The sequence below is a fragment of the Ictalurus punctatus genome, chromosome 17 (assembly GCF_001660625.3).
Source record: "Ictalurus punctatus breed USDA103 chromosome 17, Coco_2.0, whole genome shotgun sequence".
NCBI lineage: Eukaryota > Metazoa > Chordata > Actinopteri > Siluriformes > Ictaluridae > Ictalurus > Ictalurus punctatus.
The window spans coordinates 3,298,395-3,310,894 of NC_030432.2; the positions used below are offsets into that span (position 1 = coordinate 3,298,395).

Sequence of the window (12,500 nt, forward strand, 5' to 3'; positions counted from 1 at the left end):
CTGAGCAAAGAGGGAAAATCGATCAGAGTCATTGCGCAAACATTGGGTATAGCCAATACAACAATTTGGAATGTTCTGAAAAAGAAAGAAACGACTGGTGTACTGAGCAACAGACGTGGAACATCTCGGCCAAGGAAAACAACAACAGCTGATGAAGAAAAACCCAAAAACAACAGTCAGTGATATCACCAACAACCTCCACAGGGCGGGGGTGAAGGTATCACAATCCACCGTTCGAAGAAGACTTCGAGAGCAGAAATACAGAGGCCATAACACACGATGTGATCCACTCATCAGCAGGAAGAATCAGAAAGTCAGACTGGAATTCACAAAGAAATACAGAGATGATCCACAAAAGTTCTGGGACCAAGATGAACCTCTACCAGAGTGATGGAAAGGCCAAAGTGTGGAGAAAGAAAGGATCTGCTCATGGTCCAAAACATACAAGCTCATCTGTGAAACATGGTGGAGGTAGTGTCACGGCTTGGGCTTGCATGGCTTCTTCTGGAACGTTCTCACTAAATCTTTCTTGATGATGGAACTCATGATGGTAGCAGCAGAATGAATTCAGAAGACTACAGGAACATTGTCTGACAATTTACAGAGATTTACTGCATCCAGATGAATCAGGACCTACTTCATCACGCAGCAAGACAACGATCCAAAACACTTTGAAGTGGAAGGTTTTAGACTGGCCAAGTCGATCACCAGACCTTCACCCAACTGAGCAGCATCTCACCTCCTGCAGAGGAGGCTGAACAGAGAAACCCCCCACACACACACACACCTTCCGAAACAAATAAACTACAACCTGTAGGCTGTTATAAGTGTTATTTACTTTCATTTACTTCTATCTGTTCCTATACTTTTTTCCCACATAAAGACTGGGTGGTCTGCCACCTCGGTGCCATGTTTTAAGTTGTTTAACACATCTAGATGCAAATAAATATCCATCTTTTAATCTCAAACCCAAATGTTTTTCTCTGTACAGCAAAAACAACAGAATTGGCCGTGCTGTTCCAATACTTTCGGAGGGGAATGTGTGTATACATAAATAAATAGAGCATCAGCAGTGTATGTGCTGCATTGCTAATGTTAACTCTCCCTCTGCCTCTATCTCTCTTTTGTTGCCAGCAGCCAATCAGAGTACACCTACAGGCTAAAGTGCATCAAGCAATGAAATTAGAGCAGAGGCGGGGCTAAACACACCTAATCAAAAGTGAGAGAGATAGAGAGTCTGGAGCGCTTACTGCTGTTTAAATCATCTGCGTATTTAAAAAACGACTGCCTAAGTACGCACCAGGAGGGATTCCTCTTCACTCAAATCATGTGATGATAAAAAATAAAATGAATAAATAAAAAAAGAAAGAAGATACTTTCTGTCTTCTCTTTGTCCGTACCCAGTGTGTGTGAGGCGAAGCTGGCCATGGCGCTCTGCAGTCTGTCCGGTCTGACAGCCTGGACCACCAACACCTGCCGAAAGACCGCGGACATTAAGAGATCTTATACTGTAGGTGGAAAATCATTCCACGGTCGTTAATTACCCGAGATTAAGCAGCTTCTTATTCACTATATATGCTCACTACATAGTGCATCATAATGTACATTGGCGTTATAGAGACATTCTCGTGCACTGCACGCCTAATACAAGGACATTGGAGATTACCTGCTGGAGATGTTTCGCTGGTTGTAATAACTAAATGTAATATTACTTTAAAAAAAAGACTTATTTACTTATTTAGACAAATTATACTTAGAAATAGGTAAATGTCACAGAAAAAGCTCAGTCAGAATCTGTAAGTTAGTTTATATTATCGTAAACAAGGCAAAGGCTGGATATATTGCGGCAGAATATCGAATTTTTTGGACTAAACGATGATGATGAACGTATGAGCTTGATAATGTCGAGTTGATTTGTTAACCACTTGCTTAATTATTTCTTTAGAAAATAAATAAATAAAACACTAAGTTCTACAGTGAAGTGAACAGGACGTGTGAGCAGTTCTGACTGTGAGGATGTTAAGTTTGAAGGATTGAGTTTTCTCTAATGGTTAACACAGAACTGGTTCATACGGGATCTCGCGGTTTAATGCGGAAACGAGTAGCTCATGCGCAAGTTCTGGGTGTGAGACTATGACGGAGATTATAGAGGCGGTTCCGGTGCAGAGGGCGGAGCCACCGTGTTTAACTGACAGCTGACCTGCTGGAACAGAGAGATCTTCCTGGCGATGGAAGAAGGGATTTCCTGTTCGCAGACGGAGCTTTGTGAAAATGAGAGCCAGAGATCTGCGTCGCTCAGGCACAGGGACTGATACAGAGCCGGGAACGTGCTCTATATACACACACACACACACACACACACACACACACACAAAGAAGATTAGAATTCTGCAAAGCAAGCAAGCTCGGAGAGGGAGAGACTGTGTGTGTGTGTGTATGTGTGTTACCTTGAGTAAAGCCACAGCAGTGTGTCTCTCTTGATCAATCCAGGAAGGAATGTGTTCCTGCAAAGACTTCTGGGAGTCCTGAGGATTGAGTCAGAGGAACAGAGAGAGAAAGATAAAGAGGCAGGTTTTAAATGCAAAAAAAAGAAGAAGAAAAAGATGACGAGATAAAAATGAAAAAACGAAGAAGAAAAAGGAAGGGGAAAAGATGGGGAAGGAGAAAAAGAAGAAAAGGAAGCAAAAGAAAATAAAGAAAAAGAAAAAAGGAAAAGAAAAAGAAAAGGAAGAGGAAAAAGAAGAAGAAGAAGAAGAAGTGGAAGAAGAGGAAAAAAGGAAGAAGAAAAGAATGAAGAACAACCACCACCTTCCTGACCGTGTCTGCGACTATCAGTCCAATGAATGCATCCCATTCCTGAAACACACACACACACACACACGCACACTATAAGAATGCTGTACAAGTGTGTAAATGTGTATGAATATGCTGTAACTGAATGAATGTATTACTGAAGGAATAAAACACATGAAACTGATGAGTGACAGGAAACTGATGAGTGACAGGAAACTGATGAGGGACAGGAAACTGATGAGGGACAGGAAACTGATGAGGGACATGAAACTGATGAGTGACAGGAAACTGATGAGGGACAGGAAACTGATGAGGGACAGGAAACTGATGAGGGACAGGAAACTGATCAGGGACAGGTAACTGATCATGGACAGGAAACTGATCAGGGACAGGAAACTGATCATGGACAGGAAACTGATCAGGGACAGGAAACTGATCAAGGTACAGGTAACTGATGAGTGACAGTAAAACTGATCTGTGACAGGAAACTGATGAGTGACAGGAAACTGATGAGTGACAGGACGGGGCGACGCGGCCGAACTCTACACTGAATATTTTCCAATACCAGCACGTCTCGGGGATAGTTATTCCTCTTATACCACAGACAATGAGTACAATAAAGATTTTATCCAAAACTTTTTATCCATTTAGAGTTACAGTTAACACTGTGGCAATGTACCCACGATAGAAGTTAGTTCATCAAGTCATGTTAACGAAAAAACCCACAAAGGGTTAACTGTCCCTGTCCCGAAGATCATGTTACAGCTTGGCCACTGACACTGGAGACTCCGTAAGCTGTATGATAATGTATTAGAACCTTCTGACCAATCAGAATGGAGAATTCAGCAGTGCAGTGGTATGATGAGTATTATCATGTGTAATAAATGCAAGATTACAGTATAGTAGTGTTATTAACAGAAGAGCTGCAGCTGTGGATATGACAGAAGTGTGTGTGTGTGTGTGTGTGTGTGTGTGTGTGTGTGTGTGTGTGTGTGTGTGTGTGTGTGTGTGTGGCCTTACGTTCTCTTGGAAGAGTTCTGGCTGCATTCCCTTCGCAAAGTGCAATGCAAACATCAGCTGATCCACCTGCGCGCACACACACACACACACACACACACACAGACAGTTTATCCCCCTCTCACAGATGCATGGACACACAGCAGCTGCTGTCAGATTTACTGTCCCCTTCCTTCACACACTCACTGATCCACACAGAGGACTGATGAATCATTGAACACATGTGCACTCTCTCACGCGCACTCTCACGCGCACTCTCTCAAAGCACACTCTCACACATTGATTCCTACACTCACTGACACACTCACAGAAACACTCACACACTCACACACTCACTCACTCACTCACTGTGTTGCAGGGAAAGCAGAGTTTGCTCAGTACTTATAGGTCTGACTTAGTAATCACAAGGGTGTGAGTTTGAGACATGCAGACCCTAACAGTGTGTGTGTTTGTGTCAGAGAGAGAGAGAGAGAGAGAGAGAGAGAGAGAGACTGTGTGTTCACCTTAAAGAGCGAGCGGCAGACATATTCGTACACCATGCTCTTCAGAGACGCCTCCAGTGCTGTGATCCTCGCCTCAGTGCTGTCGCTCTCCTAACACACACACAAACACACGCACGCAAACACACACACAAATGCACGCACGCGCACACACACACACACACACACACACACACACACACACACACAGAGAGAGAGAAACAAAACACTTCATTAGCTAAGCCTGTGTGAGGCTTAGTTAATGAAGCCTTGAGGTACTTGGAGACACAAAAGAATAAATTCATCCCCCCCGAAGTAAATTTAATGTAATTAAAACGAAGGATATGATTAATGTTTAATAGACGCTTAAACAGATTTAATATTTAAACAGAATGAATTATTAAGTAAGAAACACCAGACTCTGCAGCCTAAGACTAAGTGCTGCAACACTGGACATGGAGCAAAACAATAAAAACCAGATCAAGTGCCACAGAAAAGGAAATTAAACCTACAGACCAGATGTTTCTCCACTCCTTGTCCAGTTCAGCCTCAGATACCTGTTCCTCGCTGTCTTTAGCTGTTGTAGCTCAAGGTTTGACATGTGGTGTGTGTCCGGAGATGCTTTTCTGCTCAGCGTGGTTGTAAAGAGTGGGTATTTGAGATCGTGAAACCCCCCCCGCCGCCGCCGCCCCCCATTCACATGATTGGCTGACTGGACAGCTTCATGAGTGTACAGGTGTTCCTAATAAAGCCGTCATGTACGTGTGTATGTGTATATAAACGAAGTAAACTCTTCATCTGTGATTGCTGTGCTCGCTCAGCACAGACACACGCAAACGCTTGGCTTGGTTTTCAGCACTTTTATAAAGCCCAGAAATGGACACGGCTTGGGGAAAGGGAAAAAAAAAGATGCGTGATGAGCGGCGTGTACAACAATACGATCCGTAGAAATGCTTTTGCTCGCTTTAAAAGTTTGACCCTTCACCATTTTGTTGGGGAAAATTTGTGAAAAGGCTTTGAACAAAAGCATGGGAATGACTGAGCATGGTGTACGAGGACAGTTATTCCAAGAAAACGTTTGCTATGTGACGTGACGTCACGGTGAAGAGATTTACAAGGTTGCTTTGTCTGAAAAAGGACTCACTGAAATGCTCCTTTAGATCACTGTGTGTGTGTGTGTGTGTGTGTACCTGTTGAGTCTGCAGTGCTCTGTGGAAGATTCTGATGAAGGAGGCCAGACTAAAGCGGTACATGCTGTTAACACGGGATAAATCCGTGATTACAAAATACATCTTGCTGGCGCTTTCGGCCAACGGCAAATAGGCATCCCTTTCCTACGCAGAGACAGAGGAGTGTGACAGATACAGAGAGAAAGAGAGAAAAACAGATAAGTGATATAGCTCTGCTGCCCCCAAGAGGACATCTGCATTACTGCATTACTCTCTCACCTGGTCGAGCGAGGCCTGCAGTCTATGTGACTCTGTGAGAGCGGTGTGGATCAGAGCGCTGCTCGCCTTCGTCTGATTCAGAGACTCGATCAGCTCCTTATTCTCCAAAATGTTCCCCTGAGCTGTGGCCAGAGTCTACACACACACACACACACACACACACACACACACACACACACACACACACAGAGCGATATAATAGATATGTACGTCGAAGTCGGAATAGATGGCCTCAGGTCTGATCATCGATACTGATATCGTATATATATCAATCCGTAGCATGACATCACAGTATAATGGCGCACAGCCGTATTATATATAAACAGAGAGCATGCTGGGAGTTGTAATGGAGTACCTGTAGCAGCGAGTCCTCCAGCAGGGCGAGCTGAATCTTCTTCTCCTCCTCCTGCTGCAACAGTCGGGTCTTCTCACTCTCCAGTTCTGGCTTCTCATGCTGGATGGTCAACGCCAACAGCTACACACACACACACACACACACACACATTACACAACTGTATAATCACCACATAATTGTGTAATCATTATATCATTTTTGGTGCACTTTGATGTTCTCTATAATTAATTATGAACATACTCTCGTTGTGTGTGTATATATGTGTGTGTTACCTGCCCACGCAGTCCTGCTCTAGTGATGGTAAAATTCACTTCAGTTATAACAGAAGCAGCGTCAGGGGGGATAAATGGATTGGGGTTGCGGGTTGCCAGAAACAGGCGGAAATCCTCGTTGTAGTCGACGACTTTCTCTCCGATCTGAACGACGTAACGAGGACCTGAACGGATAAAAAAATAAATAAATTAAAAAATAAATAAATAAATAAATAAATAAAAACAAAAGACGGAATAATGAAGGGATGGATCGAGGGACGGACAAAGTGCTGGCCGAAAGGACGAGCGGATGGACGAATAGAAGGGAACGGGTGGAGGGATGGAAGGAAGACTCGCCTTGCGCGATTAGGTCTCTGCGCAGTAGAGGGTAAAGCACCGGCTCAACGTCGTCCACTTCCTGAATTATCAATGTTTTTCCGAAGCGCACCGCCAACTCCAGCGAGGTCATAAAATTAGAGTCCTGAGAACCGGATCGACAGACAGGCACATAGAGAGAGAGAGAGAGAGAGACAGGAAAGACATAATGCTGCTGATAAGTACGAGAATATCTGGAATACTGTGTGTGTGTGTGTGTGTGTGTGTGTGTGTGTGTGTGTGTGTGTGTGTGTACCTGTTGGTTGATGACCTCTAAACGATGCACTTTAAGGTGGGTGCGTAACCATTCTGTGGCTCGAGAGGAGGGGTCTATAAGAAACGGACACGCCACACTCTACAGAGAGAGAGAGAACTTATATTTTATACAATAAAACAATAAATAGACACCACTTGTGTGTGTGTGGGTGTGTGTCCTTACCCGGTTCTTTAATGCAGTGATCTGAGGATGTGGCATGAGAATGGCAGACAGACAGACGAACAGGCAGACAGAGGTACACACACACACACACACATTAACAGTGAGGATGTCATTAAACAATGCGACACACTGATAATAAAATAAAGACAATTTAAGACAATAAAGACAAAGTGCGCACACACACAAACACACACACGAACACTTATGTTATATGTCCACACATGATGTCCTTAAACAATAAGGCAACCTCCCAATGAAGGAGGCGTGGCCTTTTAGTCTGTCAGTCTGCCGAGGAGGCGTGGCCTCTGAGCCTATTAGTACAAGTGAAGGTGGTACTGGCTTTCTGTGCCACTTGGTAATAGTAAAAGGGCGTGGCCTGTGTGTATAGCATCTGTATGAACTGTATAAATCATGAAATAAGTGTAAAACCGGACTGATGTGACTTAAGGAGGCATGGCGCGCGCGCGTGTGTTTTACCTGCAGGATAACGAGGGCGTTCTCCATAGACAGGTCGTCAGATGGCAGTCCTTCACTCTTCCAGATCAGCTGTTCGCTCTCAGAGCACAGGAAGTGACGTAAATCGAACTCTGCCGACGAGAAAAGGAACTGTCACGTTTTTAAGGAAGAAGTGTATAAGGTGGGAATGGCACGGCGAGTGTATCGCACCATATGTGCGTTTGGTTTCTCTTGGTCACGTTTTTTACAAGAAGGTGTAAGTGCTTTTTCGACCTCATTTTGGAATTTAAATAAATAAATAAAAAGCGCATGATACCCTAAGGGTGCCAATACTTTAATCTGTAGTGATAAATGGAGAGAGGGGGTTTGAGAACAAGAACTTCATCAGATCAGAGAAGGTCGAGAGAAGATTTCTGTGGCTTGGATCGAACAAAATGAACAGGACGACATTTGGGATTCGTGTGTGTGTGTGTGTGTGTGTGTGTGTGTGTGTACTCTGCAGTCCTGCGTGCTCCATCCAACTGTGCAACATGGCTCTGCGCTGATCCTCAGGTGTGGCAGACAGGTATGTGATGAACGCTGCTGCCAGCTGCACGCGCTTGGGAAGAGTTTTCAGCTCCTCGCTAATCTCATCCACCTGCACACACACACACACACACACACACTCAGAGTAATGTGACACGTATACATTTGGACTGAAGTATATCTTATATTTGAGACCCCTGCCCCACACACACACACCTGTGTGCTCCAGCGAGTGTGTTCTCCGTCCAGCTGGTGGAGGAGTTTCTCCGCAGCACTGATGGTTTCCTGAGCTCTGCTCACGTCGGCTTCTAGTTTAGCAGCTTCGGTGGTACGACACTGAAACCTGTAGCACGCACACACACGTCAGAAAATAAGAATGAACCCTTAACAAGTCACATCATATCATCTTGCAGTGTGGTCACCGGTGTTAAGTGTTCACAGTTCTACTTACTTGTCCTTCAGCTCTTGCACTCGTTCTCCGACGGAGCTGAGCTGAGCCTCCAGTTTGTTCCTCCGACTCTCCGTCTTGCGCAGGTTTCTGACACGGACACGAAGAGAAGAGTTGTAACAAATGTATTTCTGTGGAGACATTTGGCTGCATGTACATATTGCATTTGTATGTGTGTGTGTGTGAGTGTCTGTACGCACTCCATCAATCCTGCTTGCTCAGTCTCCAGTGGCTGTATCTTCTCCAGGACGTGAGAGTACTGGACATTTGCTTTCACCCATGCTGCTAACGGAGCGGCCGCTGCACTCGCACGCTTTGCGTTCTGGAAACACACACACCCGCTGAGTCATTCCGTCTTTAGAAACCGTATCCAGGTGCGAACCTGAACCTTTCTACAGATTTCTTTATTACAGATTTAGAATTGAGTGGGGTTTAACCCTTAAATACCTAGATCGATGTGTGTTCCATGTGTGTATATATATATATATATATATATATATATATATATATATATATACATATACATATATATATGTGTGTGTATATGTGAATGTGTGTGCGTGTGTATATGTATATGTGTGTGTGTGTGTGTGTGTACATGTGTGTATGTCTGTGTGTGTGTGTCTATGTATATGTGTGTGTATGTGTCTGTGCACGTGCGTTTGTATATGTATGTGTGTATATGTGAATATGTGTGCGCGTGTGTATGCGTGTGTATGTATGTGTGTGTGTGTGTGTGTATATGTATATGTGTGTGTCAGTGTGTGCACGTGTGTGTGTATATATGTGTGTGTGTGTGTGTATGTGTGTGTGAGAGAGAGAGAGAGAGACCTTCGAATCGAATGATGCCCTGTTCCTGTACAATAACTCTTCCACGCTCTCCCGGATCTCGTGAGTGATGTTTCGGGCGTCGAACGTCACGATGTCCTCCCTCACTCCGCGCTTAGCCAAGAAACTGAAATAAAAATAAAACCAGATGTACAGGAAGAAGTGTGTTTATTTAAGTCATGGAATTATTGTTGTTATTATTATTATTATTATTATTATTTTCTACCTTGACGTATTGTCACGGTTTCATTTTATTAACTTACCGCTTAGCAAATAAATAATAAAAACACACACACACACACAACCAGTCAAAAGTTTTAGACACACTCATTCGTTATTTTTATTTTTCCACATTTTAGAATAATAATAAAGTCACCAAAACTCTGGAGTAACACAAATGGAACTATGGGAATTATGTTGTGATAAAAATCCAAAATAAATCCAAAGAATTTAATATTATAGCATCTTCAGAGTAGACGCCCTTTTTGCCTTGAATTTCCAGAAATGTATTCTCGGTGTTTTCTCACCCGATTTCTTGAGGAATTTCCCGGAGATGCTTTTTAAACAGTATTAAAGGAGTTCCCACCTACGCTGGACTCTTATTGGCTGCTTTTCAGAATATTTCTCTCCGAGTCGTCCGTTTAAGCAAAGATTTTTTTTTTCTAATTTCTAATTATTTCTAATGAAATAAATGAATACGTCGGCACGAATATATTTTTGTCTACAACACTGATTTCACACATTTAATCATACACCTTCAGATCAAAAGGTTTTTAAGCTCATGAAAAACATTTCAGTCGAGTGTCCACAAACTTTTGACTGGTAGTGTGTGAATATGTATATACAAACAAATAAAGCCTTTAATGAGTGAAATAAACCCGGTGTAATGTATTTAGTCACACACCATCAGGAAAATATCTCGGTTTAGCAAAGAGTAAATATATTGACTTATCTAAAGCGGATGCATTGGGTCTTTAAGTCTAATTTACAGACGCATTAAAACGCGTACATAAACACACCAGGTTTTTTTTTATCGCGGTCATTACGAGCCGTTAGCGATTTGGATAAATAATGCATCTCATTACTGTGATAGTCACTCACAGTTACAGTTAAAAAAAGAAAACCGGATATTTTAGATAAGTAATAAAAGCTACTTCTCAGGTGAAAACACGACTGGATTGATTTAGCGTCTCACCTCTTCATGCTGACCCAGGAGGTGTCGAATATTCCCATGAGCCTCAGTACTCCCTCCAGAATGTCTCTGATGACGTCCGGCGGCATTCGCAGCGAGCGGATCTCGGACAGAGACTCCGGTTTGATGTTTCCGACAGCCTGCTTTGTCTCTTCGACCAGGGGCTACACACACACACACACATTATTTTTAATTTTGGAACATCATGTTTTATTGTTATAATCTGCATGGTGGAAAATCCTGTTGTGTTGAGTTTTGATGGATTGAGTCGTGTGTGTGTGTGTGTGTGTTTGTTTACCTGGACTTCTTTCAGTTCGTCATCAATCTTCTCTTTTCGCTCCTCTATTTTGGCCACTTCCTGTGCCATCCGTCCCTTCAGCTTTTCCAACTCTGTCTTCTGATCGCTTGCATTCTAACACACACACACACACACGCACGCACGCACGCACAAACAACACTTCAGCACCTTCTTTAGTGTTTGTCCTGTTAGTGTTGCCATGTTTCAACACACACAAACACACACACCTGCATGGATGTAGTGATCTCCTGCAGCGCTGCATCTGCCTCCGCCTGCTTAGTTTTCAGTAACATGCTCTGCTCAGCAGCGCGCCTCTTCAGCTCATCAACCAATGACTTCGCTTCGTTTAGCTTAGCCACGCCCGCCTACACCCCCCACACAGACACACACACACACACAGAACTCAAGGAATGAAAATGTCCAATTTCTCATTTTATGTACTTTCTGTGTGTGTGTGTGTGTGTGTGCATGTGTGTGTGTGTGTGTGTGTGTGTGTGTGTGTGTACCTGCAGGTGCTGCTGTCTCTGGGTGAGCTCTTTCTTCTTGGTGCTGTAAATGCATTGGTACACCTTGAGAAAGCTCAGGTACCGGTTAGGCGTGGCTGCGTAATCGCGACACGACTCGTGGATAGTCAGAAACGAGTGGAAGAAGTCTGTGGGAAAATCGACCAATCAGCTTTTTTCACCCAGCGACCAATCAAAAAGCATTAACACACACCTGAGATGTTAGAAGTGAAACAAATCTTTAACCAACACCTTTAACACACACCTGTTTTGTGCTTCTTCGGTTTTTTTCCGGAGCTGTTCTCCTCTTCCATTTCAGACAGGAACATCTCAGGAATCTACAACACACACACGTAGTACACAGACACTTATTACACACACGTCATTTATCAATCATGTTTCTCTACCCTCTTTATCCTGCTTTCTCTCTCTCTCTCTACCTTCTTCATGCTGCTGTCTCTCCATCCCTCCAGCCACTGCACACTGCACTTCCTGTACAGCGCCGGGTTGCTCTCACAGTTGATGGTAAAGTTGTCATTGGTGCAGTCCATGATCAGCACCACATGGAGGTTCTGCTGCACACCTACACACACACACACACTCATATAATGTACAGCATGTTAGAATATGATTAATGTGTATATGTGCGTACTAACGGTGTGTGTAGTAGTTAAAGAGGGGTCCGGTGAATCCGTCTTGCGCTGCCTGATCCTTCAGAGATGACAGTAACGGCTCCAGCTCTTCTGTAGAGTACAGCCCGGGAACTTCACCTGTAACACACACACACACGTTAAAAAAAACAAAACATGTGCGCTGCTCCTTTGAATAAACAACACACCTTGTTACACACACACACACACACACACACACACACACACAGACCTGAAGAGAGCAGACTGTTGACCATCTCCAGGAAGGAGGGGTGTACAAACTGATGATCCTCCAGCAACAGTACCGTCTGCTGCCCTTCTACACCCGCCATCTGCATCACCTACACACACACACACACACATATCATTTATATCCATTAATATACTGTATGTATGTTTATTGAATGATATTACAGTACAGATTGATAAAAAAACAGACAGAC

The 12,500-nt window shown here is 43.6% G+C and overlaps 1 protein-coding gene across 2 annotated transcripts in view; it reads right to left on the reverse strand.

Moving 5' to 3' along the window:
- The window catches only part of LOC108277592 (cytoplasmic dynein 2 heavy chain 1), a 52,088-nt gene that overhangs the window by 11,794 nt on the left and 27,794 nt on the right, over positions 1–12,500 (reverse strand). For both annotated transcript variants that reach the window (XM_053687313.1, XM_053687314.1), the window contains exons 52-78: positions 12,290–12,398; positions 12,064–12,177; positions 11,848–11,990; positions 11,673–11,745; positions 11,411–11,556; positions 11,132–11,269; positions 10,905–11,018; positions 10,610–10,770; positions 9,418–9,541; positions 8,787–8,908; positions 8,590–8,676; positions 8,355–8,481; positions 8,109–8,250; positions 7,635–7,744; positions 7,158–7,178; positions 6,975–7,073; positions 6,701–6,824; positions 6,365–6,528; positions 6,093–6,212; positions 5,738–5,872; positions 5,480–5,623; positions 4,314–4,403; positions 3,814–3,879; positions 2,809–2,856; positions 2,448–2,525; positions 2,201–2,332; positions 1,401–1,473 (exon numbers count right to left, since the gene is read on the reverse strand). In XM_053687313.1, coding sequence (XP_053543288.1) covers positions 1,401–1,473; positions 2,201–2,332; positions 2,448–2,525; positions 2,809–2,856; positions 3,814–3,879; positions 4,314–4,403; positions 5,480–5,623; positions 5,738–5,872; positions 6,093–6,212; positions 6,365–6,528; positions 6,701–6,824; positions 6,975–7,073; positions 7,158–7,178; positions 7,635–7,744; positions 8,109–8,250; positions 8,355–8,481; positions 8,590–8,676; positions 8,787–8,908; positions 9,418–9,541; positions 10,610–10,770; positions 10,905–11,018; positions 11,132–11,269; positions 11,411–11,556; positions 11,673–11,745; positions 11,848–11,990; positions 12,064–12,177; positions 12,290–12,398 — 3,004 coding nt within the window. The remainder of the gene's footprint in view (positions 1–1,400; positions 1,474–2,200; positions 2,333–2,447; positions 2,526–2,808; positions 2,857–3,813; positions 3,880–4,313; positions 4,404–5,479; positions 5,624–5,737; positions 5,873–6,092; positions 6,213–6,364; positions 6,529–6,700; positions 6,825–6,974; positions 7,074–7,157; positions 7,179–7,634; positions 7,745–8,108; positions 8,251–8,354; positions 8,482–8,589; positions 8,677–8,786; positions 8,909–9,417; positions 9,542–10,609; positions 10,771–10,904; positions 11,019–11,131; positions 11,270–11,410; positions 11,557–11,672; positions 11,746–11,847; positions 11,991–12,063; positions 12,178–12,289; positions 12,399–12,500) is intronic.